This window comes from Nanorana parkeri, unplaced genomic scaffold (assembly GCF_000935625.1).
Source record: "Nanorana parkeri isolate BGI_ZX_2015 unplaced genomic scaffold, ASM93562v1 scaffold237, whole genome shotgun sequence".
NCBI lineage: Eukaryota > Metazoa > Chordata > Amphibia > Anura > Dicroglossidae > Nanorana > Nanorana parkeri.
The window spans coordinates 1,398,291-1,412,504 of NW_017306505.1; the positions used below are offsets into that span (position 1 = coordinate 1,398,291).

Here is a 14,214-nt window from a genome sequence, read left to right on the forward strand (position 1 = left end):
TGTCTTACCCCTTATGTGTGTAGTCTGCCACCTATGGGAATGGGATAGAGAAAAGATTGACTAGGGGTGAATGTCGCAGCACACGCCTGTGAATCTGAGTGTACACGGGTGTATAGCATTGCCCTGATCTGCCTCGATATGCAGATGACTGGAGGAAGTTGCTGGTGTTGATCGGTTGGCTGCGTTACATGTAAAGTGATGAATGTAGATTGACGTGTGTACTTCCATCTTCTCCTCTCTCATATTGCTGCAACTCACCCACTGGACTGTCCATACAGACGGGCCCGCCGGTGTGGACATTCAGGCAGCAGTACATGATGAGATTACTGTATTTGGGGTAAAACAAGGAGGGGGGCAGGGAAACGTGGCTTCTGTTATTTGGGTAGATGTGCGCCGTCAGATCTCCCCCACCAGGAGGAAGACAAAAGTGCATTGTAGAACTGGACTTCCTCCCCGCACCATGGAACTGGAATGTCATGTCATCAATGTGCGTGTTACACCTCTGGGATAGCGTGATCCATAGAATTCTTCATGATACCGGCTGACATTCTGCAAAAAAAAGAAAGAAACCATTATGGGATCGATCATCCCCAATAACTCTTCCCATCTCCTCTTCTCACTGCTCCCCACAAGGCTTCATAGGTGGTGAGGAGGTGTGTGGGATTTCCCTATAGCAGTGTACCCAAACATCACACATGCATTGCTGGTATGACAAGGAACATGGGAAGGAAAATCACTGCTCTGACCCGCAGTTTAGTCATGAGGCCTGGAAATGTTGTTCTACATACACGTGTGTCACTATTGTCTGGCACCTTCCATTCCCATCAGCAGGGGATCCGTGCACAGGTCGGAGCAGTATGGAACAATGTCACTCTTGTGACATTCGAGTCTGATCAGTTTGTTTCCTCCATCGTGACCGGACCCATGGTAGGTCTATGGGGAGTCTGACGGTAATGGACACATGTCCGCTTACATCTGATTTACCTTCCATCCATCACAATCGGGTCTGTCAAATCAGAACTCTGATTTCTTATTCAGGACGTGTTCCTAGTCCGGGGTAATGGGATGTAAGTGGATGCAAGTCCGTTTAGATCCGGCTGCCCATAGACTAACATTGGGCTTCCAATCGGATCTGCCTAAAAACTGACAGGTGGACCTGACCGGACCGTCTGAAAGGGACTAAGTGACCTTCAGGAACTGGGTTCAGGCTACATGTAACATGTGAATGGGGAGTTCTAGCTCTGTGCATGTCGGGATTGTACCAAATGGTTGTGTGACATGACAGACAGACGGACACGATCTCTGTATACAAGGGGGACACGTGGTCTTACCTCTTTATAATGTGATCATAGATGATACTGGGGATCACCGTCACTGTCACACTGGGGCCATTCGATGCTAAAATATCCCCAATCTGACGATCCTGTGAAAAGAGAAGAACACGCTGTCACATGACTGATCTGTTTGGGATGTCAGTACTACTCCTGATTTACTATAAAATCCACATTTTCTGGTGTTTTTCTGTCACGCATCATATTTGGAAGGCAATGATTGGTGTTCACTTTGTTCATGGTTTTTACTTCTGATTTGTGTACATGATACATGTGGGAACTGAAGTTTCCGCAGTCATTATAATAGCGCTGGTGTACGAGGGGGGTGTGTGTGTGTGTGTGTGTGTGTGTGTGTGTGTGTGTGTGTGTGTGTGTGTCACAATAACAACGCAGACCTGTTTCGGAGTGAAATAGAAAGCGCACATAATTACCAAAACCAGATTTAATTTGTTTTCGATCCAGAATGATAGAATGTGTACGGGATGTGAAGTGTCTGCTGGTAACCTGGCAGAGAACGCTCCCATGCCCCTCTGAGTCCATGCAGCAAGAACACTGGATGGGCAGATCCTGCATATAGGATGGGAAAGCTCCTTCACCTCCTATATGCCTGGCTGTGAACCCCAGAAAATGGCCGCTCTTCTCTCCAGGCTGTGTCTGGTGCAGACGTGACTAGATCATTAGTAAAAGGGTCTGTGTCTGTTTTGTCAGCTTCATAGATAGATATATCTATCGGGTCTGTGCAGCTTTCTCATGTTAGGAGAGTGGTGCTGTCTTCTAAGCCTGTTTTGGGGAGATTTCTGCGGACACATCCATGTCTTACCCGTCTTCCTTAGACCTTGTTCACACCATCCCCAGTGTTTTCTGGCCCGATTTGTGGCCCCAACACACTGGATCGCATTGCGGCCGGCTCAGTTTGTTTTGGGAGGGGGTGTGGCGGTGCATTGAAGTGAATGGCACCACAGCCACGCCCTCTGGCCGCAATCAGTCGCACGGGAATGCACGGCACATCATAGCGCTTGCAGCATTATTTCTGACCAGACCGGACCCCAGGCATTGATGTGCCTTGTGTGGCCGATCGCACTGCTGCAGGAGGGCGTGGCTATGGTGCTATTCACCTCAATGCACTGCCACGCCCCCTCCCGCCCCACAACAAATTGAGCCGGCCACAGTGCGCGCACTAAGGATAGTGTGAACGAGGCCTTAGTAACGAGGAGGATCTGGTGGGAGCTTCAGATTGGCTTTCTTTTTCTGGTGGAGATTTCTCCTCACTTCCTGTTCCAGTAACAGGGGGTCACAAGGACAAACAATGGAGGAGAAATCCAAATGCTGAAGTAAAGAATCTGCAAGGTGTGTATACAATTCTGCCCCCCCCCCCTATATGAGCGCTCGGCTTACCTTGAGTCCTATGACGTTCTGCCCATTGATCTCACACAGGTAGTGATTAGTTAGCAGTCCGTTTCTGGCGGCCGAGCCGTCCTTCACCAGTGATGTGATCTGTCCTTTCTTCACAATGAACCCGACATGTCCTGCACTGTCTTTCTGCAGCGTCACTGTGCGCTGGAATGGCCTGGGGACGGAATACACAAGTTGTCGTATGAAATACGTCAAGTGCCACTGATGCGACCTCTGAATTGGGGTTTTACTTTGTGACCAAAGAGGAGAGGACGCCATTGCTGAACTCGTCTTTTGAGCCTGACTGCTCTATTAATGCGTCACTCCCTCCTGAGCCACTGACAAAGGAGCAGCATGCAGATTAGTTGTGTCTTGCTGCATGCTGACGCCAAGTTAGTGACTGGGAAAGTATTGAAGGCGGACACCTCCAGGAGATCAGCGATGGCAGCCTTTCTCCAGGTAGAGTTCTCCTTTAAGTCTCATGTCAGTGTGGCAGCTGTCCAAGGTGGGAGTGTGAAAGAATATGGCAGAGTTGGGCAGACTCCGGCCTGCTAGCTGTGGTGAAATGATGAATCCCATCATGCATGCATGCCTGGGGCTGTCAGTCTTGTAATGCCTCATGATATCTGTAGTTCCATCACAGCTGGGGGGCCGGAGTTCACCTACCCCTGGAATATGTAGTAATCTGAGACCGCTGAATGATGGTAGTCTGTCACTCTCACCTTCTAGTACTGTCATTGTAGCCTACCAACAGCACTACCTCACTAGGTCTACTTACTAGGACTGGCTCAACCTAACAATGGCTGCCTGACTAGGATTTGGAAAGGGCTAATGTCTAAGTGTGTGAGGCAACCCTTCACCTGCAATGCCTTTCATTAGGTACATTACTAAACATAAACTGATCTGTGCTTTATCTTGTGACGTGTAAGGAACGAATAATCCCGAGAACAAGTTTCCTTCATGTATAACATATACGGCAGGTGAAATAAGACTGTACTCCTATACTGAAGACCTAAAACTCTTTATCAATGTCACCACTAGGGGGCCCTGTCCTCATGTCGGCTAACTCTTGTGTCTCACTGCTTTTGTATTACAGGCTCAGCTTATTGTCCGGTCACCAGCAGTACTCTGGAGATGTGATGACACGGGAGCAGGATGATGGTTGTCTGTGTTCTAATAAAGCTTTATTGTCTAATAAAGTGGAGATGAATGTGATTGTTGTATCTATGTGTATAAGGGGTTGCGGTGTGATGGGGGGGAACTCACCGGTCTCGTACAATCATGCTGATCCGGTCCTGTCCGGCCTTCTTCAGGGCTTTGTGTGCCTTGTCGGTGCTCCATCCGGCGCAGGTCTGCTCATTGATTTGCAGGATCTGATCTCCAAACCGCAAGCCAACCAGAGAGGCCGGAGAGTTGGCCTGAACCAGCTGGACAAATATTCCCTGGAAAGACACGGCAAACAATTCCTCAGTATCTCTGAGCCCAATGGGTTCGGGGCCATCAAATAACCGGGTGTGTAATCTCATTCCCCATCACTGATCACTTTTGCTCGGCTTTCTTTATCTGCTCACCTTGTCTACAGCTCGTAACCTCAGGCCCACCTTCCCTTTCTCGTCTTTGCACAAGATCAGCTCCCGAATTCCATGTTTAATTTCAGCACGTCTCAGACCGATGTCATTACCCGTGAGGGGGGCAACCAACCTGCCTGAGATGGTGTTGGGGACGGCCACATCCTGCACAGGAAACAAAGACACAAATGTCAGAGGAAACATCAATGGCTGAATTTACCAGTCAATGTAAATGCCAAACACGCGTGACAATGACGTGTGTAGTCAAGTCGCGTGATTTTAGGTTTTCTGTCGCTGAATGAACCAGAGAAGAGAAGTAGCACAAGAATTTATTTTATCAGGAAGTTTTAGGAATTCTCTAGAGAACTATTCATGAACGGAGGATCTGTACCACACTGTCTGCATGTTCTCTGTTTCCCTATCAAAGTAAAGATGGAGATCACGTGTGTGGCGGAATTGTTATTTGCTTCCAGTTTAGAAACGCAATGTGTCACATGTAAATATTGTGTGTTGTCTTTGGTAGAATTAAACAACAGAACATGCAGAAAGTACAGAATGTTTACTTGTCAGGTGTAAATCTGCTCCTCTGAAGATGCCAGTTTCCTGCACTGATCAGTCACTGAGCCCAGGATCTGTACGCTGCATCCTTGTTTGTGGTCAGAGAGTGCCACGATCTAGGAACTTCCAGAAGGACGTCGGCAATGGCTGCCAATGTTTGTCTTTCCTTACACTGATCTTCATAACTTCTCAGAACTCTATTTAAGAAGCCAATCTGTCTTTAGTAAAGTTAGAATAGAAGCTCAGAACAGCGCCCCCCCATTGGACAGATTGAATCCTAACAAGGTGATATGAATCTTCTGCTCCTGTTGGTGACCCCTTCAGTCTTCACTAACTGACCAACCTGGCTCCTGTAGAGGAATGAGTACACAGGAAGTGCTGTCCTCTGCACTACAAGTCCCACAATTCATTGCACCTGAATGGTAGAATGCTGAGAGTCAATGCCACTCAATCTCCTTAGCATGTCCTCCTATCAGCTAATAGGTGGGAGTGAGTGTCCTCAGGTGCATTGAATGCTGGGACTTGCACAGCAACTTCCTGTGTCCTTGTTCCTCCGCTGGAGGTCGGCAGGGTCAGTCAGTGATGATGTTTTCTTGGAAAGGTTTTAGGTTAATGTGGTGAATAAAGTTGCAGCATTTATAGTGCTGATTTATTACGTGTTCTGGGCTCGGTATAATATTGATTTTATAATAAAGGTGCAGTTGTATCATTCACACGGACACAGATGTCTATGTACTGTCACACGTGCCCGGGATCCACAAGTGCTGTGTGCAGCCGGCAGGTACAAGTCAATGGCAAGCTGTGGTCTGTACAGTCAGTGTTTATCAGCGCCCAGCCTGCCATGGACTTGTATAGACCTCCTTGTGGCTCCTGTGTGTTTATTTCCGGTACACAGACCAACCTCTAAACCCTTCAAGTGAACCCATTCCCTTACCCTTCGTCTACCAAGCACACTGCCCCGCTATAAAATGGTGACACAGCTCAAAGTATAAGAGCTCTCAATGCCCAACTCCTTCCGACATGGAAAGAAAAACCCCATGGAATGAGCACAGGCGGTGTAGCCCGCTGCCCTATAAGTGCTGCTATTCTCCACATATTACTAGAAGTCCTGAGTTTTGGCTGCACAAGAAATCAGTCAAATAACAACAAACACACAATACAGAACCTACAGTCACAGTCCTGAGTGTCTGGAACAATAAGAGGTGGCGTGGTGTATCCAGAACCAGCATCACCTGATGTGGTGTATCCAGAACCAGCATCACTAAACCTGATGGTTTAGTGGCCGGACAGCGTTCACTTTACCGCCATGAGATCGAATCCCACCAAAAAAAATCTCTGTGGCTGACAATGAACATCATGAACCAAAGTCTGAGTATGAGAGGAGTCAATGATGACATTTTATGTACTAAGTCCTGATACATAGAGAGCCGGCTGCTGAGCCCCAGAGACACATCTACAAATAAGGAAAAATATTCTAAGTGCCACTTTTTAACCCCTTGTGTAGGAGCTCGTCATGAATATTGTCGGAGGAATATCTCAGATCATTTGAATGTCTGGAAATTATTGAATTTTATATACTAAGTCCTGATTTCCTGAGTCTGGATGTTCAAGGGGCTGGCTGCTAAACCCCAAGCCAGAGCTTGTCTCTGGCGTAGGGGTTTAGCAGCCAGCCAGCGGGGGGGATGAATTTTCGGAGTCGCAGGTTCGGATCTCGGTTCCTCTATTTGAATTTGTTGGAGTCGCTGATCACGTCTCACTTACTAAGTCCGGATATATCGCCATCAGATCCAATGGGCCAGCTGGCCCAGAGGTTTAGCAGACGGCCCGTAACCCAGCAGAGATTTTGGAGTCGCAGGTTCGAATCTAGATTGATCTATGTGGAATTGTGAGAACTTTTTACTCCTGAACTAGGAGAATGAACACGTGAGTTGCTGAGCAGAGGCGAGTAGCTCAGTGGATAAGAGCGTTGACCCAGGGCACTGTAGACCCAAGTTCAAATCCACACAAGCGCTGTAGACCCCCAGGGGCCAACCAATGAGAGTGCTGCAAACCTCAAGTGCAAATCCATGAAAGTGCTGTAGACCCCCGAGTGCAATACCACAAGAGCACTGTAGACCCCCCCGAGGGCGAGTACATGGAAGCACAGTAGACTCGAGCTCGAATCGCTGAGTGAAAGCTTGGAGGCCATGGACAACCCACCAGTCTGCTCCAGTCCCAGGCCCCCACAGGCCTGTAACATGTGTGGCATCACAATAGAGTGTGGACTACCCCCTCTTCGGTCCATAGTCTGTGACATCACTGCAACATATATAAATACAAGGGGCTGTCTTACCAGGGCGGCCCATTCAAAATTTAGGGACTTAGGGTTTTTTTTGGCTCACCCCAGAGATATATATATATATATATCTGTATCCAAGTCACCTCCCAGGTGCTGTGCAGTATCTGAACCCCCTAGTGGTGGGACAGAGTAATGGGTTTGAAATATTTCCCACTGCTCTGACCCACCACCAGAGGGCTCAGGTACTGCACAGCACCCAGGACACACAAGGCCTTCCCTCTACAGCACTCTTGTGGTATTGCACCCAGGAGGGTCTCCAGCACTCTCACAGATTCACCCTGGAAGTCTCCAGTGTTTGTGTGGATTCGAACCCAGGTCTCCAGCACACGAGTCAGAGCTCCTATCCTCTGAGCCACCGCCTCAGCTCAACCATTGAAGTGCTAGTTCTTCTATTCAGGAGTACCAACAGCCTGCCTGTGTATCCTAAGGCTTAGCCATCTACAGCTCTCCTTCTCTGTAGACAGTTCAGTCCTAACACCTTCATGTTCCATATACACATCTCCGGTGAGTTTAGATGGAGGGCAGCACATTGCAAAAGGCAAAGCAAGAAAATGTGGAAATCTATCACAGAAATCACGGCCATACTCACATTTCCTCCAGATGGGACCAGTGATAGATTGAGCTGCAGCTCCTCCTCGGACAGTGACAGGCCCATGTAATTGTTCAGTTCACTCAGACTGGGGTATAAACCTAGAAAGGAGCAGATGATAACACTACTGTCAGCAAACTTCACACATGACCGGAGGAGGTGCCATTGCTGATCTTCCTTCTGATCCAATAGTTAGGTATGTTGTTATAGTTCTGCCTCGATCATTTTAGGCCAATCATCTAAAGACTATTAAAGAGACGGTGTCCATGTAGGCCAAGGTATCCTGTGACGTGACAACCCCCCCCATACTCTCCTTAGCTGTGCTCCCTTGCAGCTACTTGCTCCCCTGCAGCCATTGAGAATATGCAGCACTTCCCGATTGAGGAAAGCATGTGGCCTCCTTCCCTGTAATAGTTCCCGGGCCTAGAAGGCCATCACTGGGCCTGAGCAATGTCATGTGACCAGGATAGTGACGTGACCGCCCTCCCGGGTTCTGTGCTAGCTGCGAAGGAGGAATTGATAAGATGAGTATAGGGGCTCAGGGGATGACACTGCATGGGCTTTAAATTCAGGCTGCCAGGTAACTTGTATTTTCAGAAGATGATCATCAAATGTTCTTATTTCACACAATACCGGGCTCCTTTCAGAAAGCAAACTCCAGTCCAATAAAGTGGGGAAGATTTGGGGCCTATGGCAGGCTTTTATCTTCATCTGTTCCCTTGCTGGGTAGATTAATCCTCACTTCCTATCAAGACAGGAACTGAGGGCAGGTCTACACATTTTGGTGGAGGGGAGGAAGGATTGAACTTGTGATATTTTATTGCTCTCTCTCTTCTTGTCCCAGTAACAACTTCCCCCTCATTTCTTGTACGGGCATCACAGGAAGTGAGGGGAAAATGCCCCCAGTGGTGTCACAGACAGAGATTTGACAAATCCTAAGACTTGTACACCTCTCCTCCTCTAGAGGGAGCAGCAAAGCTGAAAATCAGGAAATGATTCTTATAAAGCAGGGGGTCTCAAACTCAATTCACTCGGGGGCCACTCCACAAATGTTTTTCTCCCATGGGGGCCGGCTTGCCAAATGTCATACTTTACAATAAAATGTAACAATACCCGGTTTGGTACTACGGACCCCAATACACACACAATAAGGCCGCATTCAAGCTGTAGGTTTAGGTGCCATTAGGGATTCCTGCGTCAGGAATCCCTAATCTGGAGTTTAAAAGCGGCCGCTGTCACCCATTCAGGCTAATGATCAGGTGACAGCAGCTGCATGTAAACTCCTGCACACCGCATGTAATGGTACGTGGTATGATTACATGCAGTAACAAAACACTCTCCCGGGATGCACAATCGATGCGTCCAGGGAGAGTGATTGATTCCTAACCGAATGTAATCATATCACGTACCATTACATGCGGTGTGCAGACAATCACATTCCCCCAGTACAAACACACACACACTTCCCAGTCCCATCCCCACACCCACATGTAAAATAAAATACAGAGCCCCCTCTCCTGCCTACCTTTTTGCAGGGAGGAGACTGTGAGGAGGCACGATCCTGGTGATTGATTGGTAAAGTCTGCTGCAGACCTTACTAATCAATCCGAGTGCCAACACAGAAGCAGCTCTGCAGTCTGCATCTGACAGAGATGCAGACCGTGTAGCTGCTCCCGCAAGTCGGGTACCCGGTCCGTGACCACATACCTGCCTTGTGAGCTGGCTGCGGGCCGCAATTGCCTCGAGGGCCGGTACTTTGAGACCACTGCTATAAAGAGTTCTCACTTACCTGCGGCAGATGCTGGAACGGACGGGGAGGCGGACGCTGGCATGAGGGCCGGTGGTGGTCTGGAAATCCCTTGTGCGGCCTGAGCCTGGAAGAGGAAGATTGTAATGAACGGAGACATTTGTGACTATGCGGCATCATCATTTCATTATGACGCTCCAATACCAAGATTCACGTCAGCACAGCTTAGCATTCACGTCAGTACAAATCCATTTCAATGATAGATGTCAAAAGACAATTTGCTATCGGGGCCGCGCTGGGTCCCGTCAATAAATGACGGTCAATATTGAGCCTGATGAAGGGAACCCTGCGCGGCCCCGAAAGCAAATTTTCCTTTGACATCTAGCAATGAAATGGATTTGCACTGACGTGAATCTTCGGGTTGGAGTGCTGGTGACATTTACATTTGTTATTGGATAATGAGCATCCGCAGTCATTACAAGCACCCGTTATTCCTGGGATATCCGGTAAGGAGTGCGGCAAGGTATACAGATTAATCATTTCATTCTGACCACAAGATAATGACACTTCCTGTTCTGGGGGGTGAATCATCTCTGTGTATTCTGTGAATCATTAATCTGTGATCTGTTATTTCACGTGAGATCACACAGCAGACTGGCATGCTAAGCTGTTCAGGCTTCACGTGACACAGAATGCCACAGACTTGTAAGAAGGAAGAGAGTGGATGAGTATGACACGTGAAGGACAACTGACGGCCACAATGATGCCTCATGAACATAATGTCTCACCACAAAAGTTGTGTAAACAAAACCAAAAAGCCACAAAACATGTAATTAAAGCCGACATCAACAAACACTGACGAGGAACGAGCTGTTCTCCACCAGCGGTGTGTGTAGTCACACGTGGGGCTCTCCGGAGCTCACTGCTCTCACTATACATGGACTTCTTCTTCATGTGTCAGGAAATCACAATGTACCAATTCTGTTGCACTGAAAGGCAATGCTGAACTGATATATTATAAGACGTTCCCTCGTCATGGCCGCACACATTATAACCCGATTGTACAATCACTTTTAGATGTACCAACAACTAAGCCGCCTACCCAATGGGATATAAACTGACGGGTTAGTTCTGGCAGACCCCCACACTGCACATGTACACGCCTCAGAACTGAAAGGGCAAAGCTCTGGAGGCTTCCAGTGTAGGTGAGGCCCATGTAACAATCAGGATCGTGTTGCTGGTGGGGCCACTGTACAGGATGAAGCAGACCAGTACTCACCTGCTGGAACAGTAGTGTTACTGTCTTGCTGGCGATTTACATTCTGCAGAATTTTTGACAGCGAGGGATCATTAGCCAGGGAGCGTCAAGCAGAAGCGGGTGAGGGAGCGTCACGCAGAAGCGCGTGAGGGAGCGTCATGCAGAAGCGGGTGAGGGAGCGTCATGCAGAAGCGGGTGAGGGAGCGTCATGCAGAAGCGGGTGAGGGAGCGTCATGCAGAAGCGGGTGAGGGAGCGTCATGCAGAAGCGGGTGAGGGAGCGTCATGCAGAAGCGGGTGAGGGAGCGTCATGCAGAAGCGGGTGAGGGAGCGTCATGCAGAAGCGGGTGAGGGAGCGTCATGCAGAAGCGGGTGAGGGAGCGTCATGCAGAAGCGGGTGAGGGAGCGTCATGCAGAAGCGGGTGAGGGAGCGTCATGCAGAAGCGGGTGAGGGAGCGTCATGCAGAAGCGGGTGAGGGAGCGTCATGCAGAAGCGGGTGAGGGAGCGTCATGCAGAAGCGGGTGAGGGAGCGTCATGCAGAAGCGGGTGAGGGAGCGTCATGCAGAAGCGGGTGAGGGAGCGTCATGCAGAAGCGGGTGAGGGAGCGTCATGCAGAAGCGGGTGAGGGAGCGTCATGCAGAAGCGGGTGAGGGAGCGTCATGCAGAAGCGGGTGAGGGAGCGTCATGCAGAAGCGGGTGAGGGAGCGTCATGCAGAAGCGGGTGAGGGAGCGTCATGCAGAAGCGGGTGAGGGAGCGTCATGCAGAAGCGGGTGAGGGAGCGTCATGCAGAAGCGGGTGAGGGAGCGTCATGCAGAAGCGGGTGAGGGAGCGTCATGCAGAAGCGGGTGAGGGAGCGTCATGCAGAAGCGGGTGAGGGAGCGTCATGCAGAAGCGGGTGAGGGAGCGTCATGCAGAAGCGGGTGAGGGAGCGTCATGCAGAAGCGGGTGAGGGAGCGTCATGCAGAAGCGGGTGAGGGAGCGTCATGCAGAAGCGGGTGAGGGAGCGTCATGCAGAAGCGGGTGAGGGAGCGTCATGCAGAAGCGGGTGAGGGAGCGTCATGCAGAAGCGGGTGAGGGAGCGTCATGCAGAAGCGGGTGAGGGAGCGTCATGCAGAAGCGGGTGAGGGAGCGTCATGCAGAAGCGGGTGAGGGAGCGTCATGCAGAAGCGGGTGAGGGAGCGTCATGCAGAAGCGGGTGAGGGAGCGTCATGCAGAAGCGGGTGAGGGAGCGTCATGCAGAAGCGGGTGAGGGAGCGTCATGCAGAAGCGGGTGAGGGAGCGTCATGCAGAAGCGGGTGAGGGAGCGTCATGCAGAAGCGGGTGAGGGAGCGTCATGCAGAAGCGGGTGAGGGAGCGTCATGCAGAAGCGGGTGAGGGAGCGTCATGCAGAAGCGGGTGAGGGAGCGTCATGCAGAAGCGGGTGAGGGAGCGTCATGCAGAAGCGGGTGAGGGAGCGTCATGCAGAAGCGGGTGAGGGAGCGTCATGCAGAAGCGGGTGAGGGAGCGTCATGCAGAAGCGGGTGAGGGAGCGTCATGCAGAAGCGGGTGAGGGAGCGTCATGCAGAAGCGGGTGAGGGAGCGTCATGCAGAAGCGGGTGAGGGAGCGTCATGCAGAAGCGGGTGAGGGAGCGTCATGCAGAAGCGGGTGAGGGAGCGTCATGCAGAAGCGGGTGAGGGAGCGTCATGCAGAAGCGGGTGAGGGAGCGTCATGCAGAAGCGGGTGAGGGAGCGTCATGCAGAAGCGGGTGAGGGAGCGTCATGCAGAAGCGGGTGAGGGAGCGTCATGCAGAAGCGGGTGAGGGAGCGTCATGCAGAAGCGGGTGAGGGAGCGTCATGCAGAAGCGGGTGAGGGAGCGTCATGCAGAAGCGGGTGAGGGAGCGTCATGCAGAAGCGGGTGAGGGAGCGTCATGCAGAAGCGGGTGAGGGAGCGTCATGCAGAAGCGGGTGAGGGAGCGTCATGCAGAAGCGGGTGAGGGAGCGTCACGCAGAAGCGGGTGAGGGAGTATCATACAGAAGCGGGCGAGTGTCCTCTCTCCACATTTTGGTTCACACCTAGGCGTATTGCATATGCGCATCTGTCGCGCATTTTTTTTACCGCGATTCGCTGTATCCCAATGGAAACGCGCAACAAAAACGGCCCAAAGTAGTACCTGTACCTTTTCAGGTGTGGGCAGTTTTGTAGCGCGTTAGGGACGGGCTAAAATACGCCAAGGTGGGAACCAGACCCATTGAATACAATGGGATTGAGATGTTTGAGCGTTTTGTAGAGCGTTCGTCGAACGCGCTACAAAACGTTCAGGTGTGAACGAGGGCTTAGAGATCCTGTTGCTGGTGAGTTCTTATCAGCGTCAGGATCATTAACTGTAACGTGGACTGTACCGGTTTCCGGGGGCCGGTGTTGTCGGGCTTTGTACTGTGTCAATAAGTGTATTTTATGTCAGTCTGAAATGTTTCTGTGATCATTCAGAATTCATTGACAGGACCTCCTTCTGCCAGGTCGTACTGCCATCTGCAGCTCAGACAAGAGAGATTTCCCCCCACTTCCTGTCCAAGTGACCAGACAGGATATGAGAGAAAAATTCCAACAACAACAGCAATAAAAATCTTTTTCCTTTAGTAGCCTGAGGGACGCCTAACTTAGCTAATATCAGCTTTTTAATTTCTGTGTCCCCCCCATACTGCTGTCCCCTCCCCCTGATCTGACACCAGACTCTCCCCAGATCATGGGGGGGCACCTTACATTCCTCCCCACAATGCAGTGCTTTGCATCTGAGCAGCCAATCAGCTGTCCTGTCATGTGTGGGTGGGGGGAGCCTTGTGTATGTAACCTCAGCCTCTGGTGGCGGGGGAAAGTGCAGACACATAGCGGAGGCTTTGTATGGACAGCTAGAGATTCACTACAAGCACAAACATTCACATCATGTGAACAGTAAGGGAAACATTCCATTGTCACTCACCTGTATGACTCTGTCCACTTTCAGATCCTCTAGTGACGGGTAAAGAGACATTGTGGCGGAAATTCAGAATCTACAGAAACAAGAAGCGGCATTTGGTTATAAACACGAATGGACCCAAAACATCATTTCATCTTCATTGTCAGAGGACTGCAAGTGTCTGATCTCCAAAAGAGCGGCCTCACTGAATCTTATCGAAGAGTCCACTTCAAAGCTGACCTCCGTCCTCCCCTTCAGTCTTCTATCTGACCTCCGTCCTCCCCTTCAGTCTTCTATCTGACCTCCGTCCTTCCCTTCAGCCTTCTATCTGACCTCCGTCCTCCCTTCAGTCTTCTATCTGACCTCCGTCCTCCCTTCAGTCTTCTATCTGACCTCCGTCCTCCCCTTCAGTCTTCTATCTGACCTCCGTCCTTCCCTTCAGTCTTCTATCTGACCTCCGTCCTCCCTTCAGTCTTCTATCTGACCTCCGTCCTCCCCT

The 14,214-nt window shown here is 50.4% G+C and overlaps 1 protein-coding gene and 1 long non-coding RNA gene across 3 annotated transcripts in view; both read right to left on the reverse strand.

The window, feature by feature from the left end:
- Nucleotides 1–494: 494 nt before the first annotated feature.
- Nucleotides 495–7,888, reverse strand: SDCBP2 (syndecan binding protein 2). Its single transcript, XM_018556403.1, has 6 exons — nt 7,777–7,888; nt 4,295–4,456; nt 3,990–4,165; nt 2,727–2,898; nt 1,332–1,423; nt 495–549 (listed from the first exon to the last, which is right to left on the reverse strand). The coding sequence occupies exons 1-6, from the start codon at nt 7,840–7,842 to the stop codon at nt 495–497; spliced, it is 723 nt and encodes a 240-aa protein (XP_018411905.1). The 5' UTR covers nt 7,843–7,888.
- Nucleotides 7,889–9,576: 1,688 nt separating this feature from the next.
- The window catches only part of LOC108786976, a 17,304-nt gene continuing 12,666 nt past the window's right edge, over nt 9,577–14,214 (reverse strand). The window contains exons 2-4 of one of the 2 annotated variants that reach the window (XR_001941234.1): nt 13,740–13,809; nt 13,611–13,616; nt 9,588–9,650 (exon numbers count right to left, since the gene is read on the reverse strand). This is a non-coding gene — a long non-coding RNA (uncharacterized LOC108786976). Of the gene's footprint in view, nt 9,651–13,610; nt 13,617–13,739; nt 13,810–14,214 lie in introns of both variants that reach the window. The other variant, XR_001941233.1, reaches the window with a different exon arrangement.